This window comes from Pipra filicauda, unplaced genomic scaffold (genome assembly GCF_003945595.2).
Source record: "Pipra filicauda isolate LSUMZ 115617 unplaced genomic scaffold, ASM394559v2 scaffold121_size3267253_pilon, whole genome shotgun sequence".
Lineage (NCBI taxonomy): Eukaryota > Metazoa > Chordata > Aves > Passeriformes > Pipridae > Pipra > Pipra filicauda.
The window spans coordinates 1,376,860-1,392,347 of record NW_024103674.1 but is presented as its reverse complement, the minus strand read 5'-3'; the positions used below and the strand labels follow the sequence as shown (position 1 = coordinate 1,392,347).

The 15,488-nt window shown below is 40.7% G+C and overlaps 1 protein-coding gene and 1 long non-coding RNA gene across 5 annotated transcripts in view; one reads left to right on the top strand and one right to left on the bottom strand.

Annotated features, from left to right (window-relative positions):
• SPTAN1 (spectrin alpha, non-erythrocytic 1) overlaps nt 1-15,488 on the bottom strand; it is a 47,890-nt gene that overhangs the window by 9,936 nt on the left and 22,466 nt on the right. The window contains exons 22-43 of one of the 4 annotated variants that reach the window (XM_039387791.1): nt 15,289-15,437; nt 13,926-13,985; nt 11,540-11,738; nt 10,229-10,333; nt 9,435-9,458; nt 9,042-9,077; nt 7,947-7,994; nt 7,528-7,619; nt 7,008-7,152; nt 6,714-6,895; nt 6,448-6,547; nt 6,123-6,320; nt 5,854-6,000; nt 5,212-5,315; nt 4,917-5,079; nt 4,403-4,417; nt 2,571-2,702; nt 2,097-2,234; nt 1,639-1,743; nt 1,211-1,419; nt 360-480; nt 92-213 (exon numbers count right to left, since the gene is read on the bottom strand). In XM_039387791.1, the coding sequence (XP_039243725.1) occupies nt 92-213; nt 360-480; nt 1,211-1,419; nt 1,639-1,743; nt 2,097-2,234; nt 2,571-2,702; nt 4,403-4,417; nt 4,917-5,079; nt 5,212-5,315; nt 5,854-6,000; nt 6,123-6,320; nt 6,448-6,547; nt 6,714-6,895; nt 7,008-7,152; nt 7,528-7,619; nt 7,947-7,994; nt 9,042-9,077; nt 9,435-9,458; nt 10,229-10,333; nt 11,540-11,738; nt 13,926-13,985; nt 15,289-15,437 (2,594 nt within the window). The remainder of the gene's footprint in view (nt 1-91; nt 214-359; nt 481-1,210; nt 1,420-1,638; nt 1,744-2,096; nt 2,235-2,570; nt 2,703-4,402; nt 4,418-4,916; nt 5,080-5,211; nt 5,316-5,853; nt 6,001-6,122; nt 6,321-6,447; nt 6,548-6,713; nt 6,896-7,007; nt 7,153-7,527; nt 7,620-7,946; nt 7,995-9,041; nt 9,078-9,434; nt 9,459-10,228; nt 10,334-11,539; nt 11,739-13,925; nt 13,986-15,288; nt 15,438-15,488) is intronic. The other 3 variants (XM_039387793.1, XM_039387799.1, XM_039387800.1) reach the window with 3 other exon arrangements.
• On the top strand, nt 6,423-9,167 carry LOC120324563. The gene is made up of 2 exons (XR_005565971.1): nt 6,423-7,663; nt 8,611-9,167. It is a non-coding gene; the product is annotated as an uncharacterized LOC120324563 (long non-coding RNA).

Sequence of the window (15,488 nt, the reverse complement as noted above, 5' to 3'; positions counted from 1 at the left end):
TGTGACTCATACCCTAAACCTCTGAAATTCAATAAATCTGGTCATTATGTAACTGTTTTAATTAATACTGAATTTTACAGACATTCATTACCTAGCAGCTGCCAACTGTTTTAACTCTTTCCAGTGATCCACAAACTGAGCCAGTCTCTGCTGTATCTCCTCCTTTCCAATTGTGTTGTCATCTGAAAGCTTCTTGCCCGTGTCCAGAACACCCTGCAGAGAAACACACAGTTAACAGAACATCACCTGCTCTCCTCCTATTTATTGTTTGGGTTCCAGCAAACCTATTGTGGCTTTATCTCTGCCACAAGCAAGAGAGGTGCTGCTTATAGAGACACATGTCAAGGAGAGGGATTTACCTGGATAGCTGGTTCATGGGCAGCTAATTCTGCTTCCAAGCGCTTGTGTTTCTTCCTCAGGTTCTGCACCCCAGTCAGGTCTCTGCCATAGTCCTCTGAGCTAACCAACAGCTTCTTCTCTCTAAATTCAAGAGAGAACAGAGAAAGACAGAATTTTAAAATTACTTCTGAATGTCAAACCTGACAAAAAAACCCCTTAAACTCCAAATAAGGAACTGCCTGACACAGCACAAAAATCCTGGCTGTAAAAACTTGTGTGCACATGAGTTATTAGTACATCCAGGGATATCATGTGGTAGAAAGAAAGGAGGTGACAAAGGGTCTGTAATTCATCTCTGAAGGCCAGAATGTCTCTACTGTTTTCTTTTTAAAAATATAGATGGCCTTTTGTAAAGTTTACCTGCTGTTGCCCAATTTTTTGTTTGCTTGTTCTAAAAGAAGTGCTCCAGTTGGAATGATTTCTATCAGCTCATTTCTTTCCCTCCTCCCAAGGTACTAACATCAATATGCAAAAAGATTTGATTAATTACTACAACTGCGTAGAATTAAAAAAGTACTTGAAACTGAAAAAAGGTTTGAATTCTTGGTAGGATCTTTCCTAAGGAGACTAGAGTCAAATTTCAGTTATTTGGTTTGAGTCTAAATAGTGTTATTTTTCTGCTTACTGGGATCTGACCAAAGAAAACTGTAAATAAGAAGCCAAACTTGGGTTTTCCTGGAATGGGAGCAAAAGGTGATTTGTTGTAAAGACCCACACTTGTGGAAAGGCAGCTGTAAAGCCACACTACAGGCTGTGAGTGTCACTGGCACTAAGAACATGCCCCCAAGCTTAGAACTTCCAGAACACCCACTTGATCCAGGACTCCTCGTCGTCCATGTCGCGGAAGAACTGGTGCAGCCGGTGGGACTCGTTGAGCCTGGCCCGACGAGCGGCTGCCATGCTCTTGATCCTCTGGAAGCGCCCGTTGATGGTCTCCCGTTTATCCTTGACTTGGGAAGTGTCAAAAGCACTGCTGGTCATCAGACTGTCAGCCTGACTGTTCAGGTCCTTCAGCCGGTCCTGGACACGTGGGGGAGAGAAAGTGGGAATCGCTTGGATCTCATTCCTGTGCTTGTTGTGTCAGGATACAAATCAGACCCTGACTGTTCAGTTTTTAATAAAAAAAACCTGACCCTGTCAGTTTTTAATAATAAGTCTGTGACTGCAGCAGGTACCAAAGTGGTAACTATAGAATTTATGACTATGATTTATCTCCCAAAACCGAAGAGAAAGTAATACCTCATGAGCAGATATATCAGCTTCCAGTAACTGGTGTTTTTTCAGAAGGTTGTTAACGGATGCCAAGTCCTTCCCATAGTCTTCAGATGCCAACAAAGCCTCCACCTGGAGATGGAGAAGGAAAAAAGGAATGGGGACCAAATTGTGTTTTCACAAACTCCTTGAAATTATAATGCTTTAAAACTGTCCAAATTCTCAATTTTCTACAGTGTGGGTAAACCTTTCCCTTGTCATCTTTTTAATACCTAAAAGGTTCTGTGCAAATTTGCTTCTTTTCACCTTACAGTTTAATAACATGGACACATTCACAAGATTTTTATTAGTAATAAAGATTTAAAAAAAAAATAAACCTAGACGTGCTCAAAGGTTGACAATCCTCCACAAACCCTAACATCAGCAAAGGGAATGAAAAATTAGAAAAACAAGTCTTGCAAGTAATTAATTCCCATCTTAATTACCTCTGAAAGCCAAAAGTCGAAGTCCTTGATTCCAGTATTGAAATTTTGTTGTTTATTAGCTTCTTTCAGTTTCTGACTCTTCTCTGCTGATTTCTGCACCAGGAACTGCCACTGGTCAGCCAGGGCAGCCAGACGTGCCTGTGAGAAAATGGAAAAGATAAATAAACACCAAAAAGAATAAAGTTCTCATAAATGCAAAGCCAGAATATGGTGCAACTTTGGCTGTTGATTCCAGATATATAAATGACAGTCATTATTTCATGCTGCCTAAATGTAATACAGTTCAACATCCCAATCAAAAAATCAGGAAAACTCCTCATCCCTGAGAACCAAAGCACAGCGATCCACCTGGCTTCTGCTGTGCGGTTGAAATACAAAAGCTTCTATAAACAAGATTTGTTTTAGAGGGACCCTCTCCTCCCTCAGTTATCCAAACACTGAAAGGAAAAGCTAAGGAAGACTTGCTGTTCCCACCTTCACAGCGTCCTCGCTGCCGGCACACGCTCCCCTCTCGATGAGGGAGTTGCCCATGTCGATGACCCCGCGGATCCGGTCGGCGTTGGCGTGGAGCTCGGCCTCGAAGGCCTGGTGCTTCTGGTGTTTGCTCTGCAAGGACAAAAACCAAACTGTCAGAGACCAGCAAAGGGCTCCTCAGTTGTTCTCATGGGCTCAGTTGTCGTCAAGAGGTTTGCACACAGGCTGAGCTGAGGAAGTTCTCTCTCAGTGGGAATGTTTACTCTGAGTGACCATCAAGCTTTGACCTGGCAAAGCTCTGGGTGAGCTGATACACAGAACTCAGGCAACACCTTCTGCATTCACAGGTGCCTGTGGAACATTGCTTGTGTTGAGCTGAGCTGGTACTGCAGTAAAGCTTCCTCATTTTCAATGCAACCCTTTGAAAAGCAGCCATTACACCTCCCCTGAGTGTAGCAGATCATCCTTTCTACTCTTATAGTAACTGCACAAGTTTCTATTTCCCTTCCTAATCTACAGGTAATTAAGAGAAATCACTGCTCCAGCCTACCTGCTTTCTGCAGTTTTGATATTAGTCAAAGTCATACACGACCACTTTATATATATATATAAATAATGAATTAACAGCCAAAAACCTCTATAAAAGCAAACTGAATTATTTGGTAAAAATCTTTCTCTGCCAAGTTGAGAGCACCATGAGAACAACAGGAGCCTTGGTGTGGGAGGGAGTGTGCAGCTCTCTCATATATCCATGATCCATCCACCCACCAGGAATATGACAAGAGCACAAAAGTGACAGGACAGAATTTGCAAGTATAAACTGGAAACGTGAGGAACATTGGACATGGGTAGAGAGTGCCCTGAGAGAATGGAATGAAAGGAAATGTTAGATTAAAAATAAAAGAGGGGAAATACTATAGCGCTGGCATGAGAAATTCTGCATGAACTGCTTCATTTTGGGAACTGTAAATCCCAAAAACTGAGATTACAAAAACATATCCTTCAAAGCTACATCTACCAACATGGAAAATTCAATTTAAAAGCTGCCAATTGCATATCTCCATATAATTACCATGACAACAAATCACAGACAAGCCTTTCTAGTTTAATATAAAATTCTCATTTTTTTTCAGCTAAAAGTAATAGCAATTTAATGTACTACAGCCTAAAGTGACAAATGATCCTTTCCTTTCCTACTCATTAGCTTCCCCTTTCTTTGTTCTGTCTTGTCCCTCCATATATCCTCATTTTACTCCATTTCTTGTATTCTTACAAGTGCTGTCAGCTTTCCATCTGGTACATATTTTTTTCTGGAGTGTTCTTTCTGTATGATTCCCTTCTATGCTACTCCTGCAAGAATTAAGCCATGTAGGTCTGTCATTTATTGAATCCTCCATCTTCAGCATTCAATTCTACAAACACAGGCCAACAGCACTGGCATTATGTCATGTGTTAAATCATCCCCAGTGATGATCAGACAAGGGGATGACAGGCCAAACAGCCAAACCTCTGAAAAAGGAGGATAGAATTCCATTTTCCTATGGGCTAACTCCTAAAAAAGCCCACACTATATCACTAACACACCACAAATTAAACAGATCATGCAGAACACCTGCAAAACAAATACATAAATAAATGATGCTGAATAGGCATTAACAAAAAAGCCACACCCATAACACAGGATCAACAGCTGAACCTGGATGGAGGTCAAGAACTAACAGAAAACGAAGAGATTGCATGAACTGATGGATGGAGCAGCAACCAGAGCTTGGGCTCACACAGAAATGCAAAGAAAATAAATTCACATACCAGGGCTAGTCCAAACTACTTACCAGCAGTTTGGAAAGCTATAAAACAGATTGAGAGAAGTAGTTCAGTTCATTCATACTACTTCATAAACCAATATTAAAACATAAGAGGTAACTTTATTCCTTATTACTGAAAAATAAACGAGACTTCACATTTTATAACAAGATAGAGATGAGACCCAAGAACTCCATTTCCTTATTTTATTGTCTAGATGATGGGAGAGAGACAGAACAGCTACTTGGGTTTCCCTGGGCTTCTTTAGGAAACGTGCTGCTGCAGATACCACATATCTTATTAATTATATGCATGAATAATTAATTACAACACATGAATAATTACCAAGTGAGCTCTATTTTGGGTCTCCTTTCATGCATAATATAACTTTCATTTTCTCCTTGTTAAAAGGAGACCATGTCCAACATGATGTATCACTGTTATCTCTGAACAAGAATTCCTGAGCATGGATTTTCAAACCAGAGGCGGGCTTTGCAAAGTTAAAACTTGTATTTTAATTTTTGAGCCGAGAACCACATTCACCTGGATGTTTGTGGGATCCTTGTAGGACTCATCACTTGCAGTTTGGAGCTTCTCACTGATCCAAGCTTCTATTTCATCCACATCCCGACTGAACTGCTGGAGCGTCTGAGACTCTCCCAGCTTCGACCTCTTCTCGATCATTTGAGCTTTCAGACGGAGCCACCTGTAGAAATTTAATATACAGGAATGAAACACTAAATCCACAGGTGGCATCACCTTCGAGAGCTACAGAAGGTCACCAAGGAGCATTTCCTTTCAGTCAGTGCCTGACCTCACCTCCCAGGGCAGCACTGACCTGTCCAGGACCTCGTTGCGCCGGTTGGCGATGACGCCTTTGGCGTAATGATCTGCAGCGATCAGCTGGTCAGCAAAGGACTGCAGCACAGCAATCTTCTCCTCCTGGTAAACACAGAAGCCATAAATTAGAACTGTGGCTCCTTAACATCAAGTGATTGCGACAGAATAAGGCTTTTTTTCTTCTTTAAATACGCAGCATTGCAAATGTGACTCTAAAGGAAGTCTGTCTTCCGCGGGACTGCAGAGTTCAACTTCAGAACACCTTTCACCTGTGGCATTTAGGAAAAAAGTATCTTTCGGACTTGGTATCATCCCCCAATCAATCTAGGCAGCTTTCTGTTACAGGAGACTAGAAATATACCTTTTTTTTCTGTTTAAAAAAAAAAAAAAAGTAACACAATAACTTTGAATCAGTGAAAGATTTACACAGGTATTTGCCACTATTTCTACACTGTCTGTAGAAATTGTCTGTAGGCAACAAAATCTGCATAAGCTGCTTCTAAACATCTACAGCAGATCTCACATGGCTGAATAGTTGGAGCTGAACTTTAGAAGTCACATTTGGCAGGGACTTTTTTTGCTGATAATCCACATCAGGAAAACTAAACTATTTTCCCTGTACTCCAGCTACACTCCTCACCTGGACATTGATTGCTTTATCAAAATCTTCATGTTTCTTGATGAGTGCCTCCACGCTGTCCAAGGAGTCTCCTTTATCCTCTGTGTTCAGGAAAGCCTCCCGGGCAGCCATCCAGTTCTCAGCCTGTTCACAGTCCCGATGGAACAGCTGGGGAGAGAAAACTCCAGAGCATGAGCAAGACAGACCAAGAGCACTGCTCACCACCATGAGAGAGTAAACCTTCTTATGGAAAGAGGAATTATTTTTCTTTTCCAAACTGCAGCACATACCTGTAGCTCCAGGCACTGGTCCAGCATCATTCTGCGCTGCACCCAGGCCTTCTCCAGGTCTGTCCGTTCTTGGTCCAGAGTGTCCAGTTTCTCCTTGATCTCTGGGCTGGCATAGTGTCCATGGGCCAGGAGTTGTTGTCCAAACTGTTCAAATGCCTGGAAAGTGCCAGCCCTTGCATCTATTTCCGTGCGGTGTTCCTGCAAGAGGTGCCTTGGTCAATAACCAGATGGCAGAGCTGGAAATTATCTATTTTGGGAATTCTGATTGGAAAGTGTCAGGAAAAAACATCTGTTGATGTTCATGATACACTTATCTTTCACATACCTGGTGCCTTTCCAATAAAGCTTCAGCTCCAGTCACATCCTTTGCAAGTTCATCTGAGGAGACCAGGCCCCGGATTCCATTGATCCAAGACATAAGGTCCCTGTGAACACACATTAATAGGGAATTTTTCCATCCCTCCACTGAAAGAAGTCAGAACAGGGAAAACAGTCCTTTTCTGAACCACCCCAGAAATGTTCCTGTGGAACAATAAGCCACATATACTTCACTAATAATAAAACAGACAAATTGAGGAGGGGAATCTTTACCTGAAGTCACTGAGGAAACGCTGCAGGTCATGAGAATCTCCAAGCTTCTCTTTGCGCTGGTCAGCACGTTTTCCCAGACTATTCCAAGCCTGATTCAGCTCAGTACATTTTTCTTGGAGATCTTCAGCAGATTCCGGGTGTGACTGGATGAGACGCTGGGCAGTTTCACCAAGAGAATTCACCTGGAATTAGAGAAAAGGAAATAATGAAGACAGACAGAAACTTTGCTTTAGTTCACTCATTTCTGCTGGAGAAAAAGAAAGCTTTTGGGCTTGTCCTCCTCACAAATCTCACCTTGTCTCCCAGAGCTGCCAGGTCTCTCTCAAAGCCTTCATGCTTTCGCTGCAGAGCCTGAACACTGGCCAGGTCATGCCCATAGTTGTCTGTATTTAATGCCTGATTCTTCTCTTCTATCCATTCTTTGGTTTCATCAGCATCTCTGGTTTGAAGGAAGGGAAGGCAAAAGACCATTAAAACAGAGCTCATACCAGGACCTCTGATACCTGCAGGTTGCCAATATCTAGAGAAGCTCATGTAGTTAATGCTCTATTAAATATTTCCCAAAATGACACAAGTGAACTTTGGCAAAATAGGAGACTAGTCCAGACCTCCCAAGCCCACAGCAATTCCATGTTTCCAGTGTTAACAAGCCTTTCTTTTCCTAGTAAAATATAAAGAGTTCTTGTTGGACCACCTTCCACTGAACAAGCTGGGAGTTGAAATAAGATTAGAACAAGCCCCACTATATTTTAGAGCTCTTAACAGTCAAAAGCATTTGAGTGAGTCACGACTAAATATGATACAAACACCTCACCTGTGGAATCTCTGGACCTCATGGGCACTGCCCAACAACTGGCTCCTCTCCTCTGCCAACTGCTGCAGAGACCTCCAGCGCTCATTCAGCTCCTGAGGAAGAGGAGAAGAAAGTCAAGGCTGGCCTTTCACCGCAGGTGAAGGTTCCTACATTCTGCTTCATTCCAGAAGAATGCACAAATTCAGATAGCCTAATTAAATAATTTAAGGGTTTCTCCTGAGATGTAAAACCAAATTATTCTATTTATATAGTAAGATATTGATGTAATTTGATAAGCAAATGCTGTATATGCCAATGCTTCTTTCAGGAAGTTGATTCAAAAGGGTTTATGAAGCTTAATGAAAGACAAAGACTATGGAAAAAGAGAGTAAAAAACATTCCCAGCTTTTAAATCAGCTCAGAAAGTGTTGTATAATTACCTTGATTGAGTTGAAGGTTGCCACAGTGTGTACCATCAAACGTGCAGACTGGGTGAAAAAGGAAGAAATAAAAAATACAGCATTAGAGTCAACTCTGACCAACCAAAGCCAAAATCAGCCTGAGGGACAACTCCTTAAAAATCAAATTAAAAAAAAAAAATCAAAAAACAATAAGAAAGTCAATGTAAGTAAATTACAAAAGCAATTAAGAAAAATTGGTTGCAATTGCCTAAGGTATTAGAGAACACAGTAAAAATAGTTTCAAATTTATAAGTGAGTATTGTCTTGTGCAAACTGAAGCAAACAAGGAGAGGAAAATTTAAAGGCAACATTCAATAAATGAATTAAAAAACCCCAAACTCTTAATCATAGTTTGTTAAGTTACTATGAGACTCTTAAAATCCAGTGTACATGTTTAGAATATGTGCAGAAAATTCCTTTACAAATTTCCAGTTCTTACTGAGATGGTGCATTTTCCACAATGCTCTCAAAATATTGCACACTGATCTGGCTTTCCCACATTCACACAGCTTAAAAGATGTACAAGCAGCTTTAAGGCTGAAGAGGGTGGATGTTAAATATAAAACATGGGAGTGAAATACTAGGGAAAAGCGCAATGTTGGATAATGTAAAAAATATTTAAGATATTTTTGTGCATCAGCAGGTGACAGCAATTCCATTGTAAGTCAGTAATGAATGGAGAAAGGCTTCTTCTAACTATTGAAGAAAATGAGCTGGAGATGACTACTGGAAGACAAATACAGCATATTCCTTACTAAAGGAATATTGACAGAAATGGTTTTGACTGTCAGGAATGAAAACCTCTTTGATGTAGCAAGCAGAAAGAAAAGAATTCATGCAAAGTGAACAGAGATTATTTCAGAACTAGTGGCCATGCAGTACCTAAAAATGTTGGTATAAAAACTGGAATCAGTCTTAAGAGTACAAGCTCAAACCAAAATAGTTTTGCAGCAGAGAGGTAAAAGCAGACTGTTGGCAATTTCTGTGGCACAGAAGTGTATGGTCCAAAAAAAGATGATGTGCTGTAGTTTTGGTTTTATTTTCCTGTTGTTGCTGCTAAGTGATGACACCTACCTTCCAGGGAGAGGCTGTCTTAGAATCAGTTTCATCCTGTTTAAAAATGTGAAGAAACAGCTTTAAATGTGAAGCAGAATCTAAAACTATCAGAATATATTAAAAAATAAAAAATCTTTGAAAGATTTCCATGTTCAACCCTTAACAGAGTAAATACATTTGTACACATATTTATTTGTATCAGTTTGAGTTATCCTGCTTGCTTAGATTTGTGATGAGGGGCAAGACACCGAGGAAACAAAGGGATCAAAGATAAGATAATCTTTGTATGTCCATTCAAGGTCATTAGTGAATTCCAGCATGGGAATGAACCACAATCACGGCTGAACTTCCACTTGTACATCCCAAACCTTGTACAATTGCCATACCATCCACCTCAGAATTAACACTCACCCTGGGCATCATCCCATAGACTTCCTGCAAAGGAGAAAAGACAAACAGAAACAACTTATTTTCTAACAGAAAGAACATTTTTCCTCGTTTTTAAAAAGGACAGATAGCAGGAGATGTGCTTCCATCCCTCTACAAATTAGCTACCAGCATGTTGTTGAGCCAAACACTGCTCACACAACCTAAATGTGTAGCAGGAATGGGAATGTGACTGTTTGACCATCTACACACCATCTTAGAGCTCACAAAATAAACAATCTGCTAAATAGTCTGTTGGCAGGGGACAGAATTATTACAGAAACAGCACAAGTACATAAAAAGCTGGCAAAAAAATAGGTACATTACTAAAAAAAAGCAGAACAGAAAACCCATAAAACCCCTCCACTCTAAGCTGAGCTCAATGTCTTTCTCTTTTTCCCCCCATTATTTTTCCTGCAAATAAATAAAGGCTGAATTTCAAGTTTATATGAAGAGAAGTAAATGCATGGATCCTTTGCGAGTTTTAATATTATTGTAAAGACTTTCCATTTCTAAAAAAAGAAGAAAAGCTCTAGATGGTGCAACTTGCTCTAGCATTATTAAAAAAAAAAATAACTTTAGGGGCCTTTTGTGATGGCCACACTACAGAACAGGCATTAGACATCTCTGGTTAGAATATCACTGTCATCACACCAGAAAGCAAAAATGAACAGCCTGAATCTTGCAATGCCAGGCAAAGATAACAGGCAAAAAAAAAAAAAAAAAAAAGGAATTTTTTTTGCTTCTCTAGATCAGATTAATTTAGAGAAAAAGAGGACCTGTTGCTGTACTGCTTGTACTTCATCTGCCATGAGCCCCTCTGACTCCAGATCCTTGGCAACCTTGTTTATGTCCTTCAGACGTGACTCGTTCGCTTTCAGATCCTGCACAGAAAGGGAAATACCAACAGCATTAACATTCACCCAGGGAAAACATGTGGAAGAAACTGGCTCAGCAGGGGTGCCCAGTGTGAGAACAGCAGGAATTGAGCACAGAGAATCCTTAAATTCCCAGTGGGATGAGTGCCTGTGCCAGGGGATCCCAGCTGCCCGTGCCAGGCATCAGTGGGGTAAAGAAACATACTCTCAGAGTTGTCCATAAAGTTAGTGGACAATCAGGAATGGAATCTACTCTTGATTTCCAGATACACAGCATGGCCAACGTGAAGATCAAACTCATGTTACTGCCTGAATTAGCTAAAGGACAACTTCAGAAGTGATTTTACTGCAACACTTAAATGCTTCCAGTCAAACTGATTCACAGAGAGCTTTCTGTGAACCAGAAAGGAAACTTGGCTAAAAATGGTACTGGAGAACTTGCATTTCAGTTTTAATAGGTGACATATTTTAATTGCAACCATTAGCTTATTTTAGAAGAGCCCAAATCCAGTAACTGCTGTTTGTCTTTTCACCTTTTTCACTAGGTTGGCTCTAACTGTTTCTTAGCCAACTTTCAAGCTCTAAACATGAGAATATCCACAGAACTGTTAAATCACTGTCTTTTCCAACGTTTAAGGTCAAGCATCTTTGCATTTCAGCGCTCAGTATCTTAGCAAAGTGGACAAAATAAATACATCTGCTCAAGCAATTCATTCACAACTCACACAACGGAAAAAAACACTGCAAACCTTGGGAGAAAACCTCCAAATCCAAAAGCCTACCAGCATTTTGAAGCAGAGATTTTTTTTTTTTCCCATATCTTGGGAAAAAACTCCACAGATGGAAAACAAAATGCCTCTATCCTTTCAACACAAAGGAAGAGGAACAGCTTAACTGAAGGTCACGCTTTACACAAACTGAAATTCCTCCAAAGCTTGGCAGATTCTATATTGGAATGTATTGAAAGAGTTTCAGTTCTCTGGGAGCTGGGAAGCCTGCAGCAACCTGGGGACTGTAATCAAACTGATGACATTTGAATGTGAGATTCTCTCTATCCTCACAATATGAAAAGAAAAATTCCTATATACCTTTTTATTTCCGATCAAAGCCATGTTTCCTCCTCAACTACGAGAAATTGTCATGGATACACGATCAGAAAGCCTGAAGGGAAAGGCCAAAACTAACACACACATTATTATTATTATAACACACCTTCTGGAAATCATCAAATTTCTTCTGTAGCACCTCCACCTGCTCCAGGTCAGCCCCCACTTCCTCGCTGGTGAGAGCTGCCTCCTTCTCATTGATCCACTGCTGCAGCTCATTGGCCTCACGGAACAGCATAAACTTCTTGCAGCTCTTTTCCAACATGCCTTTACGTTTTTCTCCCAGCTCCAGGAGGGAGTGATACCTGGAACAAGCAGGAAAGGGAAGCAAGGCATAGTCAGATTGAACTGGTAGGATCATGGGGATTTCCCAAGTGGTGGAGGATCCCTGAAGTTCTGCTACAGAACGAGCCACTCGTGTGTAGTTGGGGAAGTGCAGACTGTACATGTTTCTCCTCCACATGGATTGCACACCGAAATGAGATCTTCCACATGCAACACCTCACTGGGAAAATGCAACTCAAAATCACAGCTTAGGTCAGGGTAGATTCTGAAACCACAACATCACTGCAGTGCAGGAATGACTCCACAGGCCCTTACTTTCCAAGAGGTATTTTTTCCCTAGAGTACATTAAGTTTGCCATCAGGTTATTAAAATCCACCAGCCTCCCAGCTTTTGTACATAAATGTCTTAAGTAGCCATTTTTCAGTGCAAAATCTGCTGAATGTTTAAACAAGGTGTGTATCTTTGATAGCTGAATGTTTAAACAAAGTGTTACATCTTTGATAACACTGGGAAATCCATGAAACTCATTCCACATACACTTTTTGTTTCTGTGGAATTCCCAATATCAGTGATATTACTCCTCATTTAAATTAGAATAAATGCAAAGTGAAACCTCTAAAATGTTTAAATTGATCTGAACAGGTGAATAAAGGTCAATAACAGGTCAAAAGACCAGCTAGTTATTTAAAACCACAAGAAAACTGATGTCTCCTATTTGGTTCCTTGTAACCAACTACACACAGATGGTCCTACGAGACTTTTTCCAAGCTATTGCTGAAAAAGCCAACAGCAGTTTTGCAGCATTGATATTGAACTAGATCTCTCTACCAATGCAAAATGCCTGTCTTTAAAAAAACCTGCATTCAGAAAAGCCACGCCCTTAAGACTCATTCTTACTGTTACCCTATTTTAAGTCTCCCAGATGATGAGATGTTTTAAAAGCTGCATCTGGATGAGTTTTTAATGTCCTGAATCAGTTTGCACATTGGTCTCCTACAGTGATCAACAGCAGCAATGAATTCTCATTATTAAGCCATGAAGAAATCCCTTCTGATGTCATTAAATCAAATAATACAAGACACTGCTGAGATACCTGCAGGGGCCTCAAATGGGAATGTTTTCATTTCCCATCTTGCAGCACAGGGGCAAACACTGAGCAGTTACACCTCCTAGCTTGAGAAATTCAGTGCTGGAGCATTTTCCTAACCAATAGCTCAGAGATGACAAAGCCTGCTGAAGGAAATCCTCAGGACACTGTGATGTCTATACATCAAACTGATGATCAGCTCTCCTTCCATGGAAACAGAGACTTTGTGGTTTCCTGTCTACTGTGGTTTAAGACTGGATAGAAAGGAACTAAGAATCTTTCATATTAGGTTTGAATAGAAATTTTCTACCCTGACTTGAGGAAACACTGTTTTGAAGCCTGCCCTGACTGCAGATGTTTGCCTCAGCACACAATTTAGGTATTAAATACTTGCAAAGCTCACAGAGGATCTGGGGCAAAACTCCCTTAGAAGCAGATCTTACCTCAGAGTTGCTTTGCAACACCTGAGAGATTTACATAACACTTTCACTTTTCATTCTCAAGAAATACCTTCTCTATGAAAAGACAGTCAGGCACAGCAAGTGAACACTTTTGCTTTGGATTTCCCAGCAACTTCCCAGATCCTAATGCAAACTTGATTTTTTTTTTCCAGGAGACATCAACACAAGTTTGAAATTCAAGTTAATGTTGAAATTAAATAAATAAGCCCATATAAACAAACTAATGCTGTTTGACTACCTAGCATGAATGTTATTTTATATGATAAACCATGACAGCCCCACCCTTCCCAAACTCTTAAGACATTCAGATGTGATGTAATACTTGGTGTATGTATTTCATATAAACGAAGTATTATATCTATCTGCACCTCAGAGAATGCAAGAGATGCTTTTTAAAGAAAACAGTGTAGATACCATTAAAGCCTCATCTGGTAAGCAAAGCCAGCCTGATGGAAAATACCATGAACCAATTTAGCAGCACAGAGGTGCCCAGTGAGATGAGATGCAGACCACCACACTCATCTAAACTAATCCACACTGCGGAAATCGCTTCCTCCAGGTCTCTTTGGAGCAGCTTTCCCAAAGGAAGGAACAAAAGGGAGGATGAACAGTGACAGGATGGAGACAGCATGGTTCAGAAAGGGCTAATCCTACTCACAGTTCTTCGACCTGTTTCATACGCAGAGATACACTGCCGACCTCCTTAGTTATGAGAGTCCTGCACAGACAGGGAGCACAGCAAACGCATGCGAAAAATTAGTCAGATTAACAAAAATAATGAAAGCAGCAGCTCCATCCATGGCTTGGCTGTGGTAGGAGATGGGTAAGAGGTCACATTTAAATGGAGAAAATTAGGTGTCGTTCAGAAGCAAATGAAGCAAATCAGACCAGGAGTACAAGTGACGTAAGGAAACCTCAGCAGTACAGTCGGGCTCTCTCTATAAGGTCTCCTCGTTTCCTGATGGATTGGAAACTAAAAGGTGGTCCCCTCTCCTTGGCTCTGCAATAAGCCACCCTGTTCTAGTTATTAAAAGCAGCATGAAAACCCCATGGAGGAAATTATTAAAATCCTGGTCAATGTGCCACAATTTTCCAGCGTCTTTTCTTTGTATTGGTAGAAGTTTTTTTGTTGTGGGTTCAAGGGGTTTTTTGTGTGATTTTATTTTTTTAATTCTGGAGCTAAAGCTAATAATAATTGTATGTCGCTGTAATAACTGGTGACTCAAAACAACTGAGTGGGAAGAAATTCTCACACAGAATGTCAGTGTAGCTGTGCAAACAGATGGGAGTATGCAGAAACCTTTCAGCTTTGGCTCCCAAGTGGTTTGATAAGATGAGACAGGAGCTCTCAGCTATCACCCACAGCCCTTGCTGGAACTAATCTACAACTAACATGTGCTTTAGGAGGTTATTACCAAGCAGCCTTGCAGGTTTCTGTTTGCAATGGCATGTTGCTCTTTTGGAAGAAGAAAAAAAAGTTGAAAGGAAAAAAAAAAAAAAAAGAAGAGGGGACACATTTTAGCTCCTGTAACAGCAACAAATAATGGTATCACATTTCAGGAAAAAATCAGCCAGCAGCAAAGTAATCCTAGCTCCTAAGGAGGTCACCTCCAGAGGCAGCCCTGTATAGGGAGAGCACTGTACTTTATGGAACCAAATTTAAGAAAGCTTTTCAAAACAGATCACACATTAAGAAGTGACAATTACAAATACAAGAGCTGCTTAGGACATATATAACTCACAAACAAGTTTAAATAGTTAGGTACAACATCAAAAGGAACACATAAAATACTCAAGTCAGACAGTAAGTTGAGCTCTAGTGTCATGAGTTTTACAGTTAAAAATGGGAAAAGCAATGAGAAAATCTAGAGTAAGGATAAAACAACTGAATCTGGAGCCTCTGGTAAAGGAAGCCCTTGTTTCTTAGTGTAAGAAGCATTAACCTAAGCTTCTGGCATCTGTGAGGCAAAGGCCAAGCCAGCTAATGCTGGTGGTGTCATATCTCATCAGTTAGATCTTACTGGTTGTCGATCTGCTCCTGGCGCAGTGCGATGCTGCCCTGCTCCTCCAGGAGGTTCTCTCGGGATGCAGACTGGGCAGGGTCCAGCTTTTTCACATAGGCAGCTGGAACAAATCCCTGACGGTCATTGACTTCAACCTTCCACCAGTCCTGCAGGGCAAAAACCCAAAGGAACCTCTGTGAGATTGTCACCAAGCACAA